Raw genomic sequence first — 23625 nt, forward strand, 5'->3', positions numbered from 1 at the left:
ATCCCTAGACATGGAACGGAGGAAAAAATATTCCCCAGACATGGAACGGAGGAAAAAATATTCCCCAGACATGGAATTGGTTGTAATTGAATCTAGATTTCTTAAGTTGCCCCTTCTATGAATCTAAGTTGCCCCTATATGGACCTAAATTGTCCCTTCTATGAATCTAGATTGCCCCTTCTATGAATTTCCTGAGTATTCAATTTCTTGAGCATTTTTTCAATCTCCTTACCATTTTTATTATTTTTTGAGAAATTTGAGATTTGGGTTACTTACAGATTGTGGTGAAACGGACGAACTGAAATTTTCCATGCATGAAACGGAGGAAAAAAAATTCACAAAACATGAAGTTGGTTTGTAGTCAAATCTGAGTTTAAATCTAAGTTGCCCCTTCTATGGATCTAAGTTATCCATTCTATGGATTTAAGTTGTCCATTCTATGAACTTAAGTTGCACCTTATTTTTTTTAAGAAAAGCAACCAGTGAAGCAAATTGGCCCATTCTATAGATTTAAGTTGTCCCTTCTATGAACTTAAGTTGCACCTTATTTTTTCTAAGAAAAGCAACCAGTGAAGCAAATTGGTATCTAGTAGCATAACTTCTTCACATTTTCAAGTAAAATCAAACAAGAAATTTCAAGTTCCAATTCCTAGAATCTAAAAGCAAAAGTATAAAGTGGATGCTAGAAACATACATCTTATTTTCTCTATCATTTCTCTTTCTAAAAAATTACCCAAAATACACTAACCTTAAAGTATTTTAAAAACTCAAATCTGCAAGTAACCCAGATCCCAAATTTCTCAGAAAATAATAAAAATGGTAAGGAGATTGAAGAAATGCTCAAGAAATTGAATACTCAGGAAGTTCATAGAGGGGGCAACTTAGGTTCATAGAATGAGCAACTTAGGTCCATATAAGGGGCAATTTAAATTCATAGAATGGGTCAATTGTTTCACTGGTTGCTTTTCTTAAAAAAAATAAGGTGCAACTTAAATTCATAGAATGGACAACTTAAATCCATAGAATGGATAACTTAGATCCATAGAAGGGGCAACTTAGATTTAAACTCAGATTTGACTACAAACCGACTTCATGTTTTGTGATTTTTTTTTCCTCCGTTTCATGCATGGAGAATTTCAGTTCGTCCGTTTCACACAAATCTGCAAGTAACCCAAATCCTAAATTTCTCAAAAAATAATAAAAATGGTAAGGAGATTGAAGAAATGCTCAAGAAATTGAATACTCAGGAAATTCATAGAATGGGCAATCTAGATTCATAGAAGGGACAACTTAGGTCCATATAGGGGGCAACTTAGATTCATAGAAGGGGCAACTTAGGAAATCCAGATTCGATTACAACCAATTCCATGTCTGGGGAATATTTTTTCCTCCGTTCCATGTCTGGGGATTTTTTTCTCCTCCGTTTCATATTTATGTAATTTCAAAAAATCCTCTCCAAGAGTTGGGCATTATTTGCCCCAACTCCCACTGAAATGCAATTTCCCCAAAATTATTCTCTCATACAATGTACTTTTTTGATCTGATGTTACGGTCCCGTCTCGTCGGAGAGATTTTTCAGTGTCTAGCGGATATATTCTACGTAGTACTCGTTCGGTGCATCTGAGCTGTCCGATACCCTTTTGGACGGCTCGGATTGAAACCCTCTCTCCTCTCACCTAACACTTTCTCTTTCTTTTTTTTCTCTCCAAATCTAAGCCGTTCAAACACGTAATGGACGGCTCAGATGCGCGAAAAAATTTCCCTCTCTTCATCCTTCCGTGACTATTTTGAGGATTTTCCCTTTCTCAAAAAAAGTGACTAAGGCCCCGTTCCGGAACGTGAAATAAGTATTTATTTTTTAAGAAGACAATTTTAAGCTAAAAAATGATGGATTTATTGAAATCTAAAAATATGCAATATGGATCTTGTTTGAAAGATCTTATTGAGATCTTTAAGACGGTGCAAAAAAAAATCAAAAAATTATTTTTCATTTACATTATTTTTTAGTTTAAAAATGTGAAATAAGTATTTATTTTTTAAGAAGGTGTTCTGGAACGAGCTCTAACTGTGTTTGGTTTGTTTTTTGAAAAGTTTTTTGAAAAATAGTAGGGATAATAAGTGGAGAGAGATAGAGAGAGAACTGTTGAAAATATGGGGAATCTAGGGAGTTTTTTGAAAAATTCATTTTGAGAAGCAAACCAAACACAGCATAAATTTTTGCTAGAATTAGATATTTGATACTACTTGTACAATGTAGAGAGATAAACACATACGCCTACCATTCCATTTCACCCCTTCTTTCACCAAACTCAATCTCACAATCTAAAAGTGTTTTGGAACGTTCAAATTTTAAAAAATTCTTTAAGGAAAAAGTTTTAACTCTTCCCTGAAAAAATCTTATAAAATCCGAATTATTAATTGCCAAGACAGGCGGTGAGATCGGGGGAGCGGTAAAAATGAGTGGCGGAGATAGCATTGTTGTATCCCTTTAGTGCAATATAATGGTACAACAGGTGGAAAATGAAGTCTTAGTACGAGGCAAAACTTCAAGACAAGAAGAAATACAGGGATCTCACTTACCAAAAAAAAGAGTAAACGTCAATACAAGAACGGACCCATGGACTCGAATCTGTCCTAAACCAAACGAGCCAAGCTCATACTACGTTCTTATTTGAGATTCATTATTTTTGTTCCCTCCTTTGAAAAACGATAGAAGAGGATTTCGAGTCCGTCCGTCCTCCTCGGGCACGACATCCATAGTACTTTCCTAACCGTTGGAGCGCCCAACATGACAAATTTTAAAAAGTTATATTGATATCAACTGATGTGACGGTCACTCGGTGGGGATAGCATCGTCCCCTGGATTAAAGTGCGTGTTGGGATAACACACTATGGGATTTGCCACGCCCGACGAGAGCCCTGATCCTTCCGCCATGTCAAACTTGTCCCCGCCCTTGATCTTCCAATCAAAGCACTGGACCAACGTCGCGACTGTCAAATGGTTCACTGTGGACGCCAGCGACGACCCGGGGCACCCTCTCCGTCCGCTCCCGAACGGTAGGTAATTGAACGTCCGGCCCTTGATGTCCACCTGATTCAAGTAATGCTTCTCCGTGCCGGAGCCGACGAAGAACCTCTCCGGCACAAACCTCGTCGGTTCTTCCCACGAGTTCGGGTCCCGCATGATCGCGTACACGTTGAATATGATCCTCGAATTCTCCGGTATATCGTAGCCGAGGATCTTGCAGTCTTCCCTCGCTTTTCGGAAGATCATCGGCGCTGGGGCGTGTAACCGGAGGCCTTCTTTGACAACGGCTTGCAAGTAAGGAAGGTTCGGTACGTCCGATTCCTCGACTAGCCTATCGGATCCGACGACGGTCCGAATCTCATCTCTGAGCTTCTTGTACACCTCTGGATGGTTGATGAGCTCGGCCAGTGTCCATTGCAAGGCCACACTCACTGTCTCTGTGCCCGCCATGAAGAGTTCCTGCACAATATTGTTGGACCAGAATTTATTAGCAATTCAACAAGTAGACATATTGATTCTAAGTAGAGATAATTATAAAAATAAGCGATGTAATAATCATCACTAATCTATATATCTTTATTAGATGCATATTTCTACGCTGTCCCTGACATTTTAGGGTTCCGAGGCGAACTTTAACGTTGGAGCCTTACATACTATACGACCACACCAAGATCCCGTTCCACTAAATTTTTTTTGACTTTTTCGATTCGTCTTGTCAATGCGAATCAATAATTTAAAAGTTTGGCGCAAAATGAACAAACACGAACAAATTTAAATAAAGACAAAAAAATGCTAAAAAAAAAAGTGCTTAGCGGAATGGGGCCCAAATAAAGAGACGGGTGTTTCCAGTAGTGAAAAATTTGTAAATTTTTATTTATGGTTGAAAAATTGTTAGGTGCTTCCGATCGTGAATAAGTTGTTGAGAAATATCAAGTTATTTTCGATAGTGAATAAGTTTTTGATGAGTATGTGAGTGAAAAAGTTGTTTTAAATTTTTTGTTAGTGGAAACCACATGGTAAAATGCATTAAGTTATTAGTATTTTTTGTTAGCAAAAACGAGATGGTAAAATGCATTAAATTTTTTTGTAATTTTTTGTTAGTGTAAACGGAAAATGAAAAATATTGGAGTGTATAATAAGGTAAGGTAAATTAATTACCAAAAGTAGCGATCAACATAAGCTATCACTTTAATATTACGCTTGTTGTGCTCTTAATGCTTGGAATTATTGTTGACCAATTATAACAACACATGGTAGTATTACGTTAAAAGGTGGCTATGGACCATGACCAACAACAGGGCCAGATTATTCAAAGGGCCCACCCCCTTAGGCAGGCCTAGTTTGCAAAATAAGCTTCTGGCTTTTTTCGTTTTTTTTTTATCTAATTTTTTTTAAAGAAAAAATTTGTCAATTTTGTGTCAAAATTTTATGGATTGTATGTTCGTCTCAACAAGAGGAATCAAAGAAGTAAAAAATTATGACTTTTAACCAAAAAAAATTCAAAATATCCAGCTTTTAGCCAAAAAAAACTAAGCTAAAAATGCTAACACTTGGATATTTTCAAAAGAAATTCGATAAATATCATAATTTTTTATTTTTTCGATTCCTCTCGTAAAGACAAATCAATAATTCAAAAAAATTGATGCAAAAAAATTTTGAATAAGGACAAAACGAAAAAAAAACCACTAGCTTATTTTGGAAAACTAAGCCTAAAAGTCATATAATGCACCTGCACACATGCGTGAGTGGGAACGTTAGCTCGAACGTAAAATTAAGGGTATTTCAAAAACATCTCAAAACACAAGAGAGCGCAAACAAGATAATAATAATAATAATAATTATTATTATTATTATTATTATTATTATTTTACAAGAGAATTACGTGACTTAGCCCCACCCAACCCTGCGGTGTTGTCCATCAGCCAGCATGGCAAAGTTGGGTCTCTCCTTACGTAGTCCTTATCAATTATGTAGGCCCAACCTGGATGGGCGCAGAACTGTGAGCCTTTGGGTGGGTGGGTGAGTCGTTATCACAAACCAGACCAAATTACGACTTATATATATGTCTGCATCAACGAAATTGGTCCAACCGCCAAATTCCATTTGGAAAGGTCCTAGGAAACTCGGGGTGCTTAACCTGGTCTATTTTTGGTACCCCAAGATCTTTCTCTAAGATAAGAGGTCACAAGTCTTTTATTTAGTGTGGTGTGATGTGGGGAACAGCCAAACAGGTGGTGTTTACCCCAACATTGACAAGTGAATCTCTATAAGCCTATAAAAATACCCTACAGTTTTCGTGGCAAACCAATTGCACCGCTCACCAGCCAGAGGCCCAATTAAAATTGGAATAAAAAAATAACCTCGTATAAGTTGAGTCTGGAGGAGACTTTTCGATTGGTGCGTTTGGTGGGTTTGCCTAGTTTTTTGGTGGCGAGGAGGTGGCCAGTGGCGACTGGTGTGCATTGAAAACTAGGATTTGGTTTTGTGCTTCTCAAACTGAGCTTTATTGTAAATCTTGACTTTTAGGCCATTTGATGGGTTTTATCTGGACTTTTAGACTTTGTGATTTTTATTTGGACGTTATTAGTATATTATTTGAGCTTTTAGGTCATCGGGCTTGTATTTGGGCTTTTTGCCTCAAGTGTATTGTCCAACCTTAATTGGTTATTGTAACTTTTGACAAGATTCCCTAATAATATTATTTTGCCGATCAAAAAATTTAAAAAAAATTCCGAACATGAAACCGCACGAAGAGTAAATATATAAGTTACGAAAAACTCCAAATATCCAAAAGGAAGGTGACAGAGAAGGAGAAACTAACCATCAAGAAAGACTTGATGTCTTTCCTAGTAATCTTCACTTCAGCACTCCCATCCCCGGAAATCTCCAACAAGATATCCATCATGTCCCTCCTCTCTCTCTCCTCCTTACTCTCTCTCCTCTCCTCGTGCTCCCTCATGATCCTCTCCGCCAGGTCGTCGAACTGGCTCATCAGCTCCTTCAGTTTCTTCCCGTACCCGAACAGGTCCAGCTTCCCCAGCGGCCCCAGCAGCTCCCCCAGGCTGAACTTGGGCGCCAGGTCCAGGATCCCCTTCACCAGCCTCCGGATCTCCTTGCTCTCGTCCGCGCTTGACGAGCACCGCGTGCTCATGGCCATCCGGCAGATGACGTTGTTGGTCATGACCATGAGCTCCTCGCCAAGGTCGACCGCCGCCCGTTTGGACGAGGAGTCGACGAGGACCCCGACGAGCCTCATCATCTCCTCCCGCCGGATGTCGACGAACTTGTTGATTTGCGGGGCCGAGAGGAGCTCCGTCATGCAGAGCTTCTTCATGAATCGCCAGTACGTTCCATACTCTGCATTGAGGACGAAGACATGGAATTTTTATTAGGCATGCAACCAATCTGAAGTGGAGTGTAAAAATCATTTTTTACGGCGATATCACTAGTTTAGTAGTATGTAAAAGCCCGAAAAGTTGACCCCTCTTTTTGGATATTTTTCAAAGTACTTATGTAAAAATTAATTTTTTACTCTACACATTTCTCTTGTCGAGACAAACACACACAAAAAAAAAAACGACAAACTTAAAAAGTTGTGGTCCACAACTTGTTACTTAGTGAAAACGCTCTCTTAATACTGAAAAACAAAATTTAGATCATGCAATTCATGGTTAATTCACGAAGTCATATATTGATTGACGAAATGAACGGGTTATTATATATAATTCGCTATCTAGAAATAAAATAATGCTCATAAACGAAGGAATTATAGTATTATTTCAAAAAATTACCTGCATTGACGAACTCGGATCCTTCATAGATATTGAAATCGGAGGCTCCGAAGCTCGGCCGCGAAACGAAGCTCAGTTCATGGTTTTTCAACATTTCTCTAGCAAAGGTCTCGTTAGACACGACGATGGCCGACTGCGAAGCGAAGGCGAGCTTCATTATCCCGCCATACTCGGAGGCCAGGCTCTGGAGGGATTTGGGCAGCACGGCGCCTAGCAAGTGGATGTGGCCGATGATCGGGAGCCGGGGCGGGCTTGGAGGGTGGTTCAAGGCGGGTTTGGATTTCGAGCGGCGGTTCTTTAGGGAGCGGAGGAGGAGGGTGGAAATAAAGCAAACGGAGGCGGCCAAGGCGTAGAATTGGAAATCGTAGGTGCTGGTGGTGCCGGTGGAAGCCATGGCTTTTTGGTTTATGGAAAATAGAACTCGAATTGGAGTTGTATTTATAGGGTAAAAGGGGCAGCCAGGATGTTACCGGGGGTCACGTGCCCTTGGAATTTTATTCCTTCCAACTTTTTTATTTTTTTGTACACCTACCTAAAAAAAAGTTAGAGAAATTAGAAATTTTGGTATAACCAAATTAATGAACCACTTAAAGAATTAAATCCTTATTTTAGGAGGGCAAATAGCAAATTGCTTGTATTTTTTTTATCTTTTGTGTTTATGTTTTGAATCTTTTAAATACATTAGGCTAAGAGCTATTTTGCCTATTAAAGATTACTTAAATTTTTGTGCTCGATCAGTATTTCTTCATTACCTGTTCGGACAAATAAGCCACAGTGGCTTATTTTTGTCTTTATTCAAATTTTTTTCGTATCACTTGGCTTATCATCAATTTTTTGGGAATTATTACATCCTCGTGACAAGAAGAATCTAAAAAGTAAAAAAATTTGATCGCAATCCAATTTTTTTTTATTAAAGATGAAAAAATTAGCTTATTAGGTTATTTTTTGTCTTTATTCAAAAAAATTAGATTTTGATCGAATTTTTTTACTTTTTAGATTCCTCTCGTTATGACGAAGCAATGATCTCCAAAGAAATTGATGATAAACCAAGTGATACGAAAAAAAATTGAATAAGGACAAAAAATAAGCGACTGTGGCTTATTTATCCAAACAGATTTTACAACAACTGTGAACTTTTTTAGTTTGTTGTGAAATGGTGCCTCCCTGAATAGGATTCCTAGCTCCACCAGGCAAATATTTTCATTATTTTTTAAGCACATTTTCAATGCTTACTTGGGTCGTTTTTTAGCTGTGGGACCCACAGTGACAAGATCACGGTTGATTTTTCCTATAGCTGTTCTAGAACAACAATAATACTCCACTAATAAACGAACAGAAGGAACGGGAAAGTTGAGTCGGTAGATCAATAAAAAATAATAGTTGCTGATTTCTCTCTCTGTTTGATCTTCTCAAAGCAGAGCAACAGAGATGGGTTTTCGGTTTTTAAAGTTCCGTCTAATTTTTGTGAATTATTGATTAGTCCTATTAAAACGAATCGAAAAAGTAAAAAATTATGACTTTTATCCAAATGTGTTTTGAAATATCCAAGATAAAACTCATCAAGCACATAATACTAAGGCCCCGTTCAATACATATCCGGGCTTTCGTTTCTTAAGATTAATATTATATGGAATATATTCAAGTGAATATTGAATACATTCACTTGCTGGAATTCAGTAAGCAGAAAAATATTGAATATATTCTTATCGTAACTTTCTCATTGCAACTATTTTTATTTTTTTCTCAAAACTCTTCTCCGTAAAATACAAAATTTTGAGGAATCTTCTTGTTTTTTAACCTGTGTTCTATAGATACTGAGTTCTTGATTTTCTTACAACGGCTTTTTATCCAATAAACTCATACGAACAAATATTTTTTTTCCCTTTACACCACTCCGCTAAGACTTTTTTTTTCGAGAACAAGTATAGGGTTGCTCCCATTTGAAGGTGTGAGTTCGAATCTCCGAATAGGCCGACCAGTTGGAGAACTGCTTTCCGTGAGTGTTGGAGAGAGAGAGAGAGCGCGAGCCTGTCACGGCATTACTGCCGCCGTTGTAAACACTTGACTAGAAAAGTTCTGATTTTGTTGCAAAGAGGGCATTACGACATTGGTTATTTGGTTACATAGGCAAAAGAAAAAAGGGTAATTAAATTTCACTGACCCTACCTGAGGTTTCTGATAAATGTAGGAACCTCCCCTAAGGTTATGATAATTATATTGACGTCCCTTACTTTATAAATTGTTTTCAAGATTCCCCCAATTAATCCCTTAAGTTGACACTACCACCGTTAGTTTTTTCTATTAAATGAGTGAAATGGCGCCCTTGAATATTAGGCGAATTGAACCAAGTCATTTTCTTCTTTTCTGTATTTTAATTGGATCGGGTTTGAAATGTTGAAATAAATTAGATTGATTATATATTCAAATTAAAGGTATAAGTACTAGCACATTCTATGTTTTCAAAATAATTTGTATGGAGCTTTCTTTTATAGCTGAATCCATCTATTTTTTTGGTCTCTTGCATCAGTGCATGTATCTTTTTAAAGAAAATATGACCATTCATATTCCTAATACATTATTCAAAAAAAGTTCTTATTTTTTTTAATGGCTTATTTCTTCATAAAAGCAGTCAATGTAATTAATCACTTATATATTTTTGTAATAGTCTTATTTTTTCCATTAGAGCTTTAACGTTTACATCAAATTAGATTCATACAAACGTTTCATCGAACTTGAACAATTTCTTAAGATTTTATATTAGGGAATGACTTCGGTGTCTCCGGTCATTTTGGGGACACCGTAACTTTTGGCATAACAAAACTATTATGAGTATAACCAAAACCTATTATGAGCATAACCAAAACTATTATGAGGATAACAGAACCATAGCAAAGCATAACTTATTTGTTATGCCTTGGTTGGGTTTGGTTATGCTTTGGTTGGATTTTTGGATATTCCTTGGTTATACCTTGTTTGGGTTCGGTTATGCTTGTAATGGGTTTTAGTTATGCTCATAATAGTGAAGTTATGCCAAAAATTACGGTGTCCCCAAAATGACCGGGGACACCATAGCATCATATATTTTGTCTCTGCAACTTACATTTTGCCATATGGAAAACACGTGTAGATACCTAATCGATCAATTGTATTTAAAATTTTTTTTTGATTTGTTTCCTAATATTTCTTCTCCAAAATGAAGTGACAGCTGTTTACCCTTTAATTCTGCCTTAAATTTTTTCTTCTTCTTTATAATCAACCTATTTCCTAGTTCGTAATGAAACAGAAGTGGAATCAGAAAAAAGAGTACTTTCTCATTTTATTTCATCACTAATGCACTAACATGAAAGATATAAGAAGAAAAAACTAAAGAAAGATTGAAAGATCTTTGATACTGACTTAATTTTATAAGAAAATAAAAAACTCATGATAAGTAAAAGGGATAGAGTCAAAGGGTTTTCGTATAAGTAGGAGTAAAATAGAGTATATGGTGTGCAAGTTTAGTGGTACCAGTAGTGCGCATGAAGAAAGAGTGATGATCCAAGATCAGGAGATACCCAAGAGTTATCATTTTAGGTATTTGGGCTCAATTATTAGTAGAGATAGAGAGATTGCCAATGATGTGACCCATAAGATCCAAGTGAGGTGGTTCAAGTGGAGGAGCGCTACTGGTGTACTATGTGACAAGAGGGTACCCACAAAATTGAAAGAAAAATTCTATGGAACTGTCATAAGATCAGCGATGCTTTACGGGGCAAAATGTTGGCTTATTAAGAAACAACAGGTAAACAAGATGAGTGTAGCATAAATGAGAATATTAAGGTGAATGAGTGGTAAGACTAGACGAGACATGATTAGAAATGAAATGGTTCATGAGATGGTAGGTGTAGCACCTATAAAGGAGAAGTTGAGAAAAAATAGGCTAAGGTGGTTTGGACACGTCTATTGTAGACCAGGAGATGCAATAGTAAAAAGAACGGATACGATAGCTTTGGATTGTAATGTTACGGGAAGGGGTAGACCTAAATTGATATTAGATGTTGTTGTGCGCAAAGATACGAGTATAATGGGTTTGTGTGAACAATTGGCCCTTGACACAATGGAGGAAAATGATTCATGTAGCCGACCCCAAGTAATTGAGACATAAGACTTGGTTTGGTTTGGTTTCGATTTAAGTAAAAAATCAAGACATTTAAAATTTTGAATGATAAGTTACATTCATATCTTTCATAAAAATAAGTAAAAACAAAGATAATATTTTCATCTCCGGGATATGATGAATTAGGAACATAGAAATGCGTTGAGATTGAAAAAATGCTTACAAAAAAAAAGAGAGAACAAGATACATGCAGCATAATATATCAACTTCGTAGAAATAATCATTATTACAATAGTAATCCGTACTAGTAATTAATCAAATATAATTAGTTAACTATATTTAAAATTAAAAATTCAATTTAAAAAAAAGATCTAACAAAAATACTTAATTGCTTAGTTCACCTAGTATCAAGGGTATATCAGTCATTTTATAGTAAAAACTAACGGTGTTAGTGCCAACTTAACGGATTAGAGAAATCTAGGAAATAGTTCGTAAAGTAAAAGAGATTAGTGTAGTTATCAGAACCTCGGGAGCGGTTCCTACATTTGTAAGAAACCTCAGGGGAGGTTAGTGAAATTTACCTGCATAATTTGCAGGTAGTATTGAAGCTACCTGTGACTTGTCTATAGAATTGTGTTTTGGCAGCTTGACAGAATGGACCCTTAATCTGGAAGTCAGCAACAAACCTAGCATGGGTTCATTCCTAGTCAATGTACTGGATTAATTAACTTTTTCTAGTCCAAACATAAAATACTTTTGTTCATAGTTTTCTAAACCTTTTCACACACAATTTAAAAAGCTAATTAAGATCTTTAAAAAACTTCTTCTCATATTTTTCCAATTTTTCTCATCTAGATGGTGATCGATGTGATGTAAAAATATCCAAATCTAATTAAAAAAAATTAAGAGAATAATTATAAAGATGGTAAAAATAATACCAACTTTTTTTCCCCAAAGAGAGCACCATGTTCGTTTTGGGACTTGAGGAAGTTTTTTTGGATAATGAGAGAGAGAGAGAGAGAGAGAGAGAGTATCAATAATTACGAGAAAAAATTAAATAAAAAGTTACAAACAAAAAAAAGTACTTGACAAAAAAAGGTTGGAGAGAGTATCAATAAAATTGAGGTTACTACACTTGTGTGGTGAGTTGGGTCACCATAGGCCCCCTGCAGCCCTGCTACTCATCCAACAAGCCGTTTCGCTAGCCCCTCCGACAAAAAAAGTCAGAGAGTTTCAATTTTAACCTTGTTGTTTAGCGCTTATCTCCCTTCCTGTAAGGGCGGAGCCCAAATTTCACCCTAGAAGTGGCGGATACACAAAAAATCATTTTTTTAGTACCTAGCTTAATAGCTTAATTAGTGTACATTTGGTATTGATGGGTTATTATAATTTATTGTTTGTGTTTTGAAAAATCTAGCTACACGTCGTGTCAAGTTACATGTACAAAAGTCGTCGGTGACATAAATAAATACTACGTTGTAGCATATGTAAGAAGTTGTTTATTTAAGATGTATTAAGTGGTGACCGCCGTCACTTATCTCCAAAATCCATCCTTGTTTTTTACACGTATGACACATAAGCTCATGTAGTACAGTGTAGAAACTTTATATCCATCTCAAAGCCAATTGGCAATGAGTGGAGAGATCCCAAATGTTATTAAGTGATCACCCATTCCACTCCCAAGCAATGTGCGATTCTATTTCCTTAACATCCCCCCTCACGTGCAGCCGCATTTGAGGTCTGTCACGTGTGGCCACTTTTGGGTCCTATCATCGTGCAGCCTTTTTGCTGGTCTGTCATCGTGGGGTGTGGATTGTTAATTTTTAAAATGTGGGGTGAAACGGGCCCTGCTCTGATACCATGTAGAAATTTTATATCCATCTCAAAACTAATTGGCAAAAAACCAATTGGCAATGAGTGGAGAGGTCCCAGATGTTATTAAGTGATCACCCATTCCACTCCCAAGCAATGTGGGATTCAATTCCTTAACATCCCCCCTCACGTGCAGCCGCGTTTGAGGTCTGTCACGTGTGGCCACTTTTGGGTCCTATCATCGTGCAGCCTTTTCGCAAAAAAAAAAAAATAAGCTCAATCCGATACCTACAAGTGCTCAATCCAACCATATAACTTTTCATTATCCAGAAATAAATGAAAAGTTAGATGGCTGGATGAAGCACCTATAGGTATTGGATTGAGCTTATTTTTTACAGGAACCCTTGAAAAAATGTTTTACATTTAATGAACGGCTCAGATGATTTGTGTGGAATCCGTGGTAGGTCCCACAACAAAATCTGTGCACAATCTGTACACAGATCTGCTATGTGTGTAGCAGGACTCTTGCCGCAATTATTGTCTCTTTTTTTTTTTCAATTTAGTAATCTTAATTTATACCGCAATTATTTTCTCTCTCTCTCTCTCTCTCTCTCTCTTCATTCAGTAATCTAAATTACTCCTAGAGACTTGGGGAGGAGAGTGGGCTTACGAAGATCGAACTATGTCCAAATGTACGAGAGTATGTAAGGTAGGCCATCTGCACTCTATTCTACTTGCGCAATTATTGTCTAAATGAAGTTACTCTACACGCACTCTACTCTACCCTACTTGCACTCTACTCTACTTGCGCAATTATTGTCCAAGTGATGCGTGTAAGTTTAAAAGTTTCATGCGGATCTTGTAGACTCCATGTGCATCGAACTATGATTGTAGTATTACTCTTTTATCTTGATAGGATCGACTTAGCTTCTTATCTAATGGGTTTGGAGATTAATCATCGTCACCAATTGAGCATTCTAACTAGATTGTCTAGTTGTCCTGAGAGAAAATTACCTCTAAGAATAAAAAATAAAAAAAAGTGTTGTTAATTTCCATTAAGGATGAACTCGATTTTTATTTGCTTCTAATGATGATTACATTATGAAGATTATCCTTTTATCCTTTAATAAATACAATTTCATACTTTATAATTTTTTCCTATTATATGGTAGGGTACCCTAGGGTTTATGCACTTTCATATCAGTTTAGAGTACATTTTCCTATTATAAGTTTTTAGTGGTTTAGGCATTTTTTATAGGGTTTAGGATTTTAGGCTTTTTCATAGGTTACCCTAAGGTTTAGGCACTTTCATAGGGTTTAGGGTTTTCGGCACTTTCATAAAGTATTCTAATGTTTAGGTTTAGACACGTTTTAGTAGTTTAGATATTTTTATAAGGGCAATTTTGAAAAAATATTTCAGAAATACGTAACGGTGCATTTTCAATTTTTTTTTCTGAACCTACACGTAAAAATCCCTTGTGTGAGAACCACCTAGGAATTTGGGAGTCCCACATCAAGAAGTCCAGGGAAGTAGAAATGGTATATAAGTATTTGCGAGCAGCTACTGTATAACTTAAGGTTAACCTTTTAAGTCACGTGGTTAAGCGAATGGTTAGCAGGTCTGCTGGCGCAGTCGTTACAAATGATATCAGAGCTTGCACCAACTGGAAGTGTGAGCTAGGTCCCACAAGAAGACGTGTTTGGGTGGGCCAAACAAGTGAGGAGCTTGAGGTGCGTGCTCGTGCAGGTTCCACATGAGACGAGCTTGAGGTGTTTGTCGTGCTTAAGCAGAAACTTGTCTCATATTGCTTGGTAGGTTGTGATGGACTTTGAGGCGCAATGAGGACGTTGCAGTCTTATGTGAGGGAGCTTGTGAAAACCCATTAGGAATTTGGGAGTCCCACGTCGGGAAGTCTAGGGGAGTAGAAATGGTATATAAGGATTTGCGAGCAGCTACTATATAACTTGAGATTAACCTTTTGAGCCACGTGGTTAGGCAAATGGTTAGCAGGTCAGGTGACACGGGTCGTTATAATTTGCCCACACTACACACACATTGTGTTTGTGCTCCACTCATCATGTGAGAGAAATTTGCGTATTTGTGCATGTGGTTATAAATTAATTGTTCTTTTTAAACATAGATTTGCAAGAAAAACTATTCTTCCAAATCGGTATATATGAAAAGTGTAGAAAGTAATCTGCCAGAGTGAGAAAGCTCTGGGCCCACACACCCCATCTTCCTTCATCTTCTCCTCTCAATTCCTCATCTTCAGCCTTTTCCTCTCATCCTGTTTTCTTTCGAGACCCATGGTTGTGAGGTGGTTGAGACTCTCTCCTTAAGGAAATGAGACCTCCCACTCTCCCTATCATTTTTGGAGTCAGGAGCCAGATCTAGGGTTCTAGATTTGGTTTTTTGGAACCAGTTCAACGACGACGTTGTCAGCGTCTGCAGTGGCTTCAGCTTTCAGTCTACGGCGGAAATGAGCTCAAGTTGGTGCGACAAGTCCATCTAAGAGAGTCTGCTCTGTGTTCATACCTGACCACTCCAGTCTTGGCCAATCCAACCTCTCTTCACGAGTATGATTGACAGGTCTGATTCCAACGTCTTGGCTTCAAGCAGCTTTTGGTTTATTTTGTTTGTTTTTTTGTTTTCTATTACTTTTGGATCTGTAGTGTCCGCTTTTATTCTAAAGTTTTCTTATATATATTATCTGCATTTTCTGGTTGGTCGAAAAAAATGATATATATATATATATATATATATATATATATATATATATATATATATATATATATATATATATATATATCCAAGCACTACCCTATGCATGAAGTCATCATTTATGATGCTTACATAAACCCTATTCATTTTCTTGTTTTAACTTTTTCTTGCAAGAAGTCCTAACGTTACGCACACACCTACTAGTCACTTCCAACCACTCCTTAATTAAATGTGTGTGGGGCCATTCCATAATTAAATGTGCGAGGTCGATACAAAGCCAATTCTGATTTTTCAAGGGTTTAAAGCAAAAATAAAAAATGAGACATTTTTGTTGCAATATTATAGGGGTTAGAAAAGTAGAGGGGACCCATGAAATTCAAAAATTTTGGAAGGCCTAATGTGGGGGCAACACAAATTTTAACACTGGACCGGCTCATATATGAAAAAGGAGTGGTCGAAAATTGTTCGATAGAAATTACTCCTGCATTATTGATTGAGAAAACCAAAGCCATCTCAAAGTCGACTATTCAGACATTGGGAAATATCAGGAGACCCAAGTCCAAAAAGATGGTACTAGCATTTCGTCACGAGGGCAGCCCACAATCACCTAAACCAGAATGTGGACTCGCAGGCTGCATCTGGATTTTTGGATAAATTTTTAAGAAATTTTTTATGATAGTAATGATTAGAAGTATGGGTAATGAGTGGAGAGAGATAAAGAGAGAAATAAAAATAATAATTGGAGATATGGGTAATGAGTGGAGAGTAAAAGTAATGAGTATTTGTTGAGTTGAAATTTTTTTTTTTCAAAAAAGGGAAACAAACAATGTTTTTTTTTTTTTTGAAAAAAAAGAGAAAATTAAAGTAAAATAATTTAAGTAGAAGCTAAACTCCGCATGGTTCGTGCTTAGAATCTTATCTTTCTTTCTCAGCCAGTCCCAAGCCTGGAAAAAGGAGAAGGTTGTGCATTAGGTAGCTGACAGCCAATACGTAAAAAAGCCCGTTTGATTTTTATGACATGAATCCAAATATGATAACAAGAAAATAATTTATGTAACCAACCCCAAATGATTAGTACATAAGGCTCGTATTGGTTTGGTAATTTAAGTAGAAGCTAGCTAGAGGCTAGACACCTATGGTTACATTTTCTTTTTCTTTTTTTGGTCAAGCGAAAAATCTCCTATGGTTACATTTTCATTGTTCTGTTTTCCATATATATATGAAAATGTTACAAAAAATAGTATTTCCATTTTTTTTTTTTTTCAAAAACTTTAAAGTTTTAACCGACATTCAAAAATTGTAAATTTTATTTTCATTTGTTAATTGTTATGGAGTTTGATGTGGCTGGAGGATTAATTATTCAATAGTTCAGGAGTACTACATGGCGGTACTCCGGACCACTTTACAATCACGCGTTTCTGTGGGGTGCATACACTTAATGTTAGATCCCAAAAGAACATGTTATTATAAAATAATTGGAAGTACCACGTAACGGTACTCTCAGACTATTGTACTACTATAATTTTACTTGCTAGAGTGGCTAGCTCTGACAAAGTTTCCTTATCATAGCAGTAACTTTTAGACCAGATGTTGAATTATCTTAAACTATTATTTTTGTATTCAGCTTGCTTGACTTGAGTCAAAGTTTTTAATTTCATTTACCCATCTCGACGACGAGAAAAATCAAGAAAATAAAAACTATGATCAACTTGAAAAAATTTATGGGGTGTTTTCAGTAACAAAAATTATAAAAAAATTTAACATATTTTATTATTTCATTTCTACTAATAAAAAAGTTTTAGCATTTTACCATCTCATTTTCACTAACAAAAAATTTATCAACAAAATTTTTTTTTGCTACAGTAACTCTATTCATAAATCTATCAACAACTTATTCACTACCAAAAACACTTAACAATTTCTCAACCACAAATAAAAATCTACAAATTTTTCACTATCGGAAACACCCCATTAGTATCAACAAGAAGCAAGAAACAGTTTTTTGTATTATTTTTTCCTCAAGTACTTTTGATGGACAGAGGGTGTGTGCTCCCTTTTGATCGAAACGATTTGGTATTTTCCAGATTTCTCTCTACGACCTTCGAGACTAATAAAAAAAAAATTCAAAACTTTTGCTCAAGATAGAAAATAGTAAAAGATTTTTTTTTTTTTAATGAAAATAGATCTTCTCCGATAATTGTCCGTGTCAATCGATGGAGTGTTTTTTCTGGTGACATGAACTTCTCCAACAAATGCGCATTTGTTCGTTTTGAATCTCAAAATTTCGACGCATGATTTTCCCTCTCTAGCCCTCTCTAAAGCATCATTCAGAATCCAAACCGAACAGGTAAGCTTGGTCAATAACATCACCCTGGGAAAGCGACAAAGATGACTGGAGGCTCAACTAAATGAATTATTTGCTGTACAAGGTTGGTTAAAATAATTTGCTGTTTTTTTTGCCTTGGGAGGGGGGAACCGGGGACCCTACCATTTTTTTTTTCCTTAAATGAACGATGCATTAAAAATCTTAAATTAAGAGTTTATAAGCAGGAGGTAAACAACCCCTATATATAAAAGTATAAACTAGCAATACATGAAGGAAAATAAGGGTAGATATATAAAGCTTCGGCCGAAATCGATGCGTCATTTGTCAATATATCCGCACAATGATTTGCTTCTCGATAAATATACTGAATAGATACTACCCTCAAATGCCTCCATTATTGACCTGCAATCAAGAAGAATATGAACAAGAGGGTGATTTGTTGTAACATGCCTCCATTAGTGACGTGCAATCAAGAAGAATATGACCGGGGACTCTATCATGCGTGATAGCGTCCTCTGCCAAGCTGGCAAACGGTGCCGTTTGGATCCATGCAGTGGGCTGCTGTGTTGATCCTTGTTTCTTTGGTCAGCCTTCCACACACTTTTATTTATTTTTTTATTTTTATGAGGCTCATTACGAGTCCTATAAAGATAATTCAAACCTCAAGTTATACTTATAATATTTTTTTGCGTGTTCTTGAAAAAAAATTAACTTAATATATCCGATATCGATAAGGTTGTTTCAGAATTCTTTCAGAATCCGTAGAGCCCCTCAGGAATTCTGAAACACCCTACGAATTTTGAAACAATCCTTACCGATATCGGATTGTGCTAAATTTTTTTAGGAACCCATAAAAAAAATATTCTATGAATAACTTGCGCTTTAAATCATCTTTGTAGAACCCGTAACGGCCCCCACAAAAATAAAAAAATTGAATAATTTCTTGCCCATTAAAATTAAATTTTTTTGATTTCTGAAGTGTGAGGGTCCCACAGGAGTATCTCACCCGTACTTTGAATCGTGAGAATTTAGGGAGTTCGAGAGATGAGAGTAGCCCAAGCCTTTTCAGATACTCCCTCCTTTTTTTTTTGTCAAACGGAAAATCTTTTCAGATACTCCCTTCATTTCTAATTGTTTGACCACTATTCTATTTTGGAATATTCCAAAAGATTAGCCTCTCTTGAAAATTCAAAAAACCTAAAATGGGTATGTTTTCAAAATTATCCTCATAATATCTATTATTATTGTAATGTAAATAAGTTGCAACAAGGGATAATTTTGAAAAACAAAACATTGAGATTTGATGTTACCTATATATATATATATATATATATATATATATATATATATATATATATATATATATATATATATATGTGTGTGTGTGTGTGTGTACCGACTCCCTCGGTACCGAAATCGTAGGGACGGCCGTGCCGGGCCGTCTCCGGCCACCGGACGGCCGATCCGAGCCGTCCAAAAATTTTAAAAAAAAAAAACAAGGGGGCTCGCGCGGGAATCAACGGCATCCGAGTTGTGTAAGGTGCTTGATCCGAGCACCCTTTTTTCGTGTATATATGTATATTCCCGCGAATATACATATATACACGAAAAAAGGGTGCTCGGATCAAGCATCTTACACACCTTGGATGCCGTTGATTCCCGCGAAGGCCCCCTCGTTTTTTTTTTTAGAATTTTTGAACGGCTCGGATCGACCGTCCGGTGGCCAGAGACGGCCTGGCATGGCCGTCCCTACGATTTCGGTACCGAGGGAGTCGGTACCTGTAGCATCACTCATATATATATTAGTGTTTGCCCTGAAGTCACAATGCTCAATTAAAGTTCTACCATATGTGTGTTTTACTTCCATAACAAATAAAATCAACACGGATTGTGTCAACTACCATATCAATTAAAGTTCTGCTTCCATAACAAATAAAATCAGTCCAAAATCATTCCTTTTAGATAAGTAAGTGTTTAGGAAATCGATCCTAGCCGTTGATACGTAGCAAAACATGGACGGTCTAAATTTATAGAAACTCTTAACACTTGCTAACCATAAGATTTAGAAATGAAGCTAGGGTCTAAATTTATAAGTATGTATATAAGGAGTTAGGTTCCGGTGAGGGATCCCTCATTTTATTAAAATGCAGGACTCCTCTTCTCGATTGAATTTCGATGATCCGAGCCGCTCAAAGTGATCAGAACATGATTTTAAGGGTCCCGGTAAGAAATCAGCAAAAAAAATGACCGAGAAAGGTTTCATCCGAGCAGTTTTCATTGAACGGTTCAAAAAAAACTGCTTGGATGACGCCCTTCCCGGTCATTTTTTTTGCTGATTTCTCGCGAGGACCCTTAAAATTACGTTCTGCACACATTGAACGGTTCGAATTTTCAAAATTTGATCGAAAAATGAAAGTCCTTCATTTTAACAAAATGAGGGATCCCTCACTTGAAAATTCCTCGTATATAAGATTCAAAAACTGAGTTCCGTTATTATATAGAACTGTAGGAATCACTGCACGTGGTTTTCAAAAAGTTAAAAGTCTCTAAGAGTGACTACAAATTAGGAGGGAGTATTTGAAGCTGGATCGGTCAATAAATCAGCCCGCTGGGAAAGTGACAGAGATGGCGGTAAGCTTCAACCGAATGACCTATCCCGTTTACTAATTAATTATGGTTTTTTGGTCAAACAAATTTGCTACTTTGGGAGTCCCTATATATACGGTCCGGATCCAATGAGAGATTTCGCACGATGCTACCGTGTGAGACTCTCCTTTTCCAATCGAGTTGCAACAATCCGAGCCGCTCAAAGTGATCAAAACGTGATTTTAAGGGTACTAGTGAGAAATCAGTAAAAAAAATAATCGGGAAGGGTTTGATCCGAACAATTTTTTATTGAACGGTTCAGTAAAAAACTGCTCGGATCAAGCCCTTCCCGTTCATTTTTTTTGCTGATTTAATTAAGTACCCTTAAAATCACGTTCTGCACACTTTGAGCGGCTCGGATTGTCGCAATTTGATCGGAAAAGAGGAGTACTGCACCATAATGGATCCGTTATGGGATCCAAACTGTTTATATATAAATGAGAGATTTTTCTCCCACATCTGTCTTTAATTAATTAGCCTTTGTCTTTCAACGTTAGCCCCCAAAAACAATGAATGAATACATTGAATATTAGTATTTTGTAGTTGCCAACCAGGAAAAGAAAAAAGTTGAAGAAAAAGAAGGCAAGGAAAATTATTCTTCAGTGATTAAAATATGGGGGTTAATTTTTCCTATGGACCCCGGCACTTAAGCTCCATCTAGATTGGGGAGGTTTTTTTTTCCTGCCAAATGCTAGGAGATTTCATTGATACGAGGTAAATATACGACAAAGAGTTAACTATTCCAAACATAGACAATTAAAATCAGGAGGCCTAGATTCGCAAGGTTATAACTCCGGAACCTCAAAGACTAACATGCCGGTTATAGTTCCAAATTTGGTACCATATCGGTATCTATCAGGCGCTAGTGTGATTTCGATAGTTACGGGTAATGGGTTACGGCGCCGGGACAATTTTACAACCCTACGCATGAATAATTGAATCATAAGATAATGCTAAACCACTACTTGATTTCAACGACTTTCCCAGTGATGGGAAATAAAAAAGGATAGTTACTATCACACATTCTCTCACATTTCACACTTTCAATTTCCCTCCCACTGGTGGTGGGGGAGGCCTCCAAAGGGGCTCTCTCCCTCTCTCTCTCTCCCACACAAGTTACATTTCGAAATGCTAACACAAACGCAGTGTCGAGATCTCGAACATGTTGAAAACATATGAGAGACATGTATTGGTTCGGCCATACGACTGTTCTCCATCATCGTTTCACATTTTGTCGAAACACTAACAGACATATAGTCGGAATCTCGAACATTTAAAATATGAGAGACACGCATTGGCTCAGCCATACGATCGACTACTCTCTTTGATCATATTTTACATTTTGAAATTCTTACAATCGCGAACTAGTCCAATATATACATATTTTGTGCCCAAGATAGTGTCAGCAAAGTTAGCAATGCTACTTGTAATAACACCATACATTCGAGGCTTTTGGTTTGTGCATGCTTATAGTCAAAATCTAGATATGCATATTCGGGGCCGGATATAGCATAGCAAAGTTGGCAACGCCTTAATGCCTACTGTTTGCTACTCTATGCTGGGCTAAAATTAAGTTGAACAATTTTACCCAAAAACATTTACGTCCTAACAAACGGAGCCTGTATAATCTCAAATAGTGTTCGACAAATGTTTATACTATTTGAAACTATCTGAATGCTTTAGACTATAGTTCTATCCTAGCAGAACTTTTTCTATTTTAAGGATTTTTCTTTTTTTTAGGGTTTCGGAGTGTTTTTGTGGCAGGGTTTTGGCGTTGGGATTCGGAGTGCAGTGGAGCTAGCTAGCAAGGGGGAGCGCTTCCATTTATAGCCAATTTTTGGGCATTTGGTCGCATCTATAGATGCGATGAACATGTCTGTGCGACCCACATTAAATGTGTGTGGGCACACAGCTAATTAAGGCACTGAATTCTGGGACTGTGAACTTGGTCCTTGCTGCAATACAATGTATACTCATGCTGACTTAATTTCCATTGTCAAAATTGTAAGTCAACAGAGTCCTGAGGAATGTCAAACTTGTCGTTTCGGTGCGAGGATTTCGCAATGGTGAGGTTGTCGCGGCTTGATTTTGTTTGTTTGTGAAGTGTGTGGTTCGCGCGCGGCTCATTGTTTTCCAAGAGCAAAATTGTCCTTGCTCACATGAAATCATTTGAGGCTTTTACTGACGAGTCTTTTTAAGTTTAGCATGAATGACGAGTCTTTTTAAGTTTAGCATGAATTAAGAGATACAATCTCACATTGTTTGGTTATGAAACGGGTGGTCGGTCACTTAATATAACGTTGGGACATTTGCACAACTTATTAAGCTTTTGAACTGGATAAGGTTTAAATTTGCTAAATGCATCGGATGATAACCGACGATTACATCAAAAGCGTGGATCCAACTTGCATGGTTTATTAGATCTAGCAAGTCCACCTGTTAGTGCCAAAATAACCTTGTAAATGTCAATTATTAGCTCACTACAGTGGCAAAAATTAAAAAAATATCAATATTGTTGCACCGGTTTGGTGTTGCTTGGGCACTATGTCAATCGAAACTAGTTAATTATACCTCATTTTCAATGCAAATCAAATGGCTTGGACAATGTGAGGGAAATGGTAATAGCTTTGGCTCCAATAGATGGATGAGTAGACTTGAATTTTGTCAACAAAAAAAAAAAAAGGGCCAAATTAGGGCTTTGACACCCTAAATGACAATGGGTTGAACTGCAAACCATCGAATGCTCTTGTTCGTCCAATTTTAAGTTGAATATGATAACATATTGTCATCTGGAGTCCTTAAAAAGGACCAAGTTCTTGCAGGAATTTTCAATCCTCCAATCTTTATTTATTTTAGATCTCTCACATGAAAGAATGTCTTTCTAAAAAAATGAGGCAATTGATTGGACACCGATAGCTTTATCAACGAGATGACAAAAATGAATGGTAAAAATTTGAACGATTCATTTTTTTCGTAACTAGAACTTGGTCAGAGGGGAAGAAAAGCGTAGGAGTTGGGCAAAGTTGGTGTAGATTCTCTTTCTCTACTTCGTGGAAATAAGAGATTAGTTACATTTCAGAAATCTTAGGAGTGATGCTCGCATTCGTCTGTAATCTCAACAGATGTTGGTGAAATTAACCCATATATAATGGAGGGTGATCACTTGACCGACCGACCACCTTGAAGTCGAAAATAAGAACATAA

General features: G+C 36.8%; 1 protein-coding gene across 1 annotated transcript; it reads right to left on the reverse strand.

The window, feature by feature from the left end:
* Positions 1–2457: 2457 nt before the first annotated feature.
* On the reverse strand, positions 2458–7250 carry LOC131322536 (3,9-dihydroxypterocarpan 6A-monooxygenase-like). The gene is made up of 3 exons (XM_058353892.1): positions 6820–7250; positions 5850–6385; positions 2458–3487 (listed from the first exon to the last, which is right to left on the reverse strand). Exons 1-3 carry the CDS (start codon positions 7211–7213, stop codon positions 2834–2836), a joined length of 1584 nt encoding a protein of 527 aa, XP_058209875.1. The 5' UTR covers positions 7214–7250; the 3' UTR covers positions 2458–2833.
* Positions 7251–23625: the final 16375 nt, after the last annotated feature.

Source organism: Rhododendron vialii, chromosome 4a (genome assembly GCF_030253575.1).
Source record: "Rhododendron vialii isolate Sample 1 chromosome 4a, ASM3025357v1".
Classification (NCBI taxonomy): Eukaryota; Viridiplantae; Streptophyta; class Magnoliopsida; order Ericales; family Ericaceae; genus Rhododendron; species Rhododendron vialii.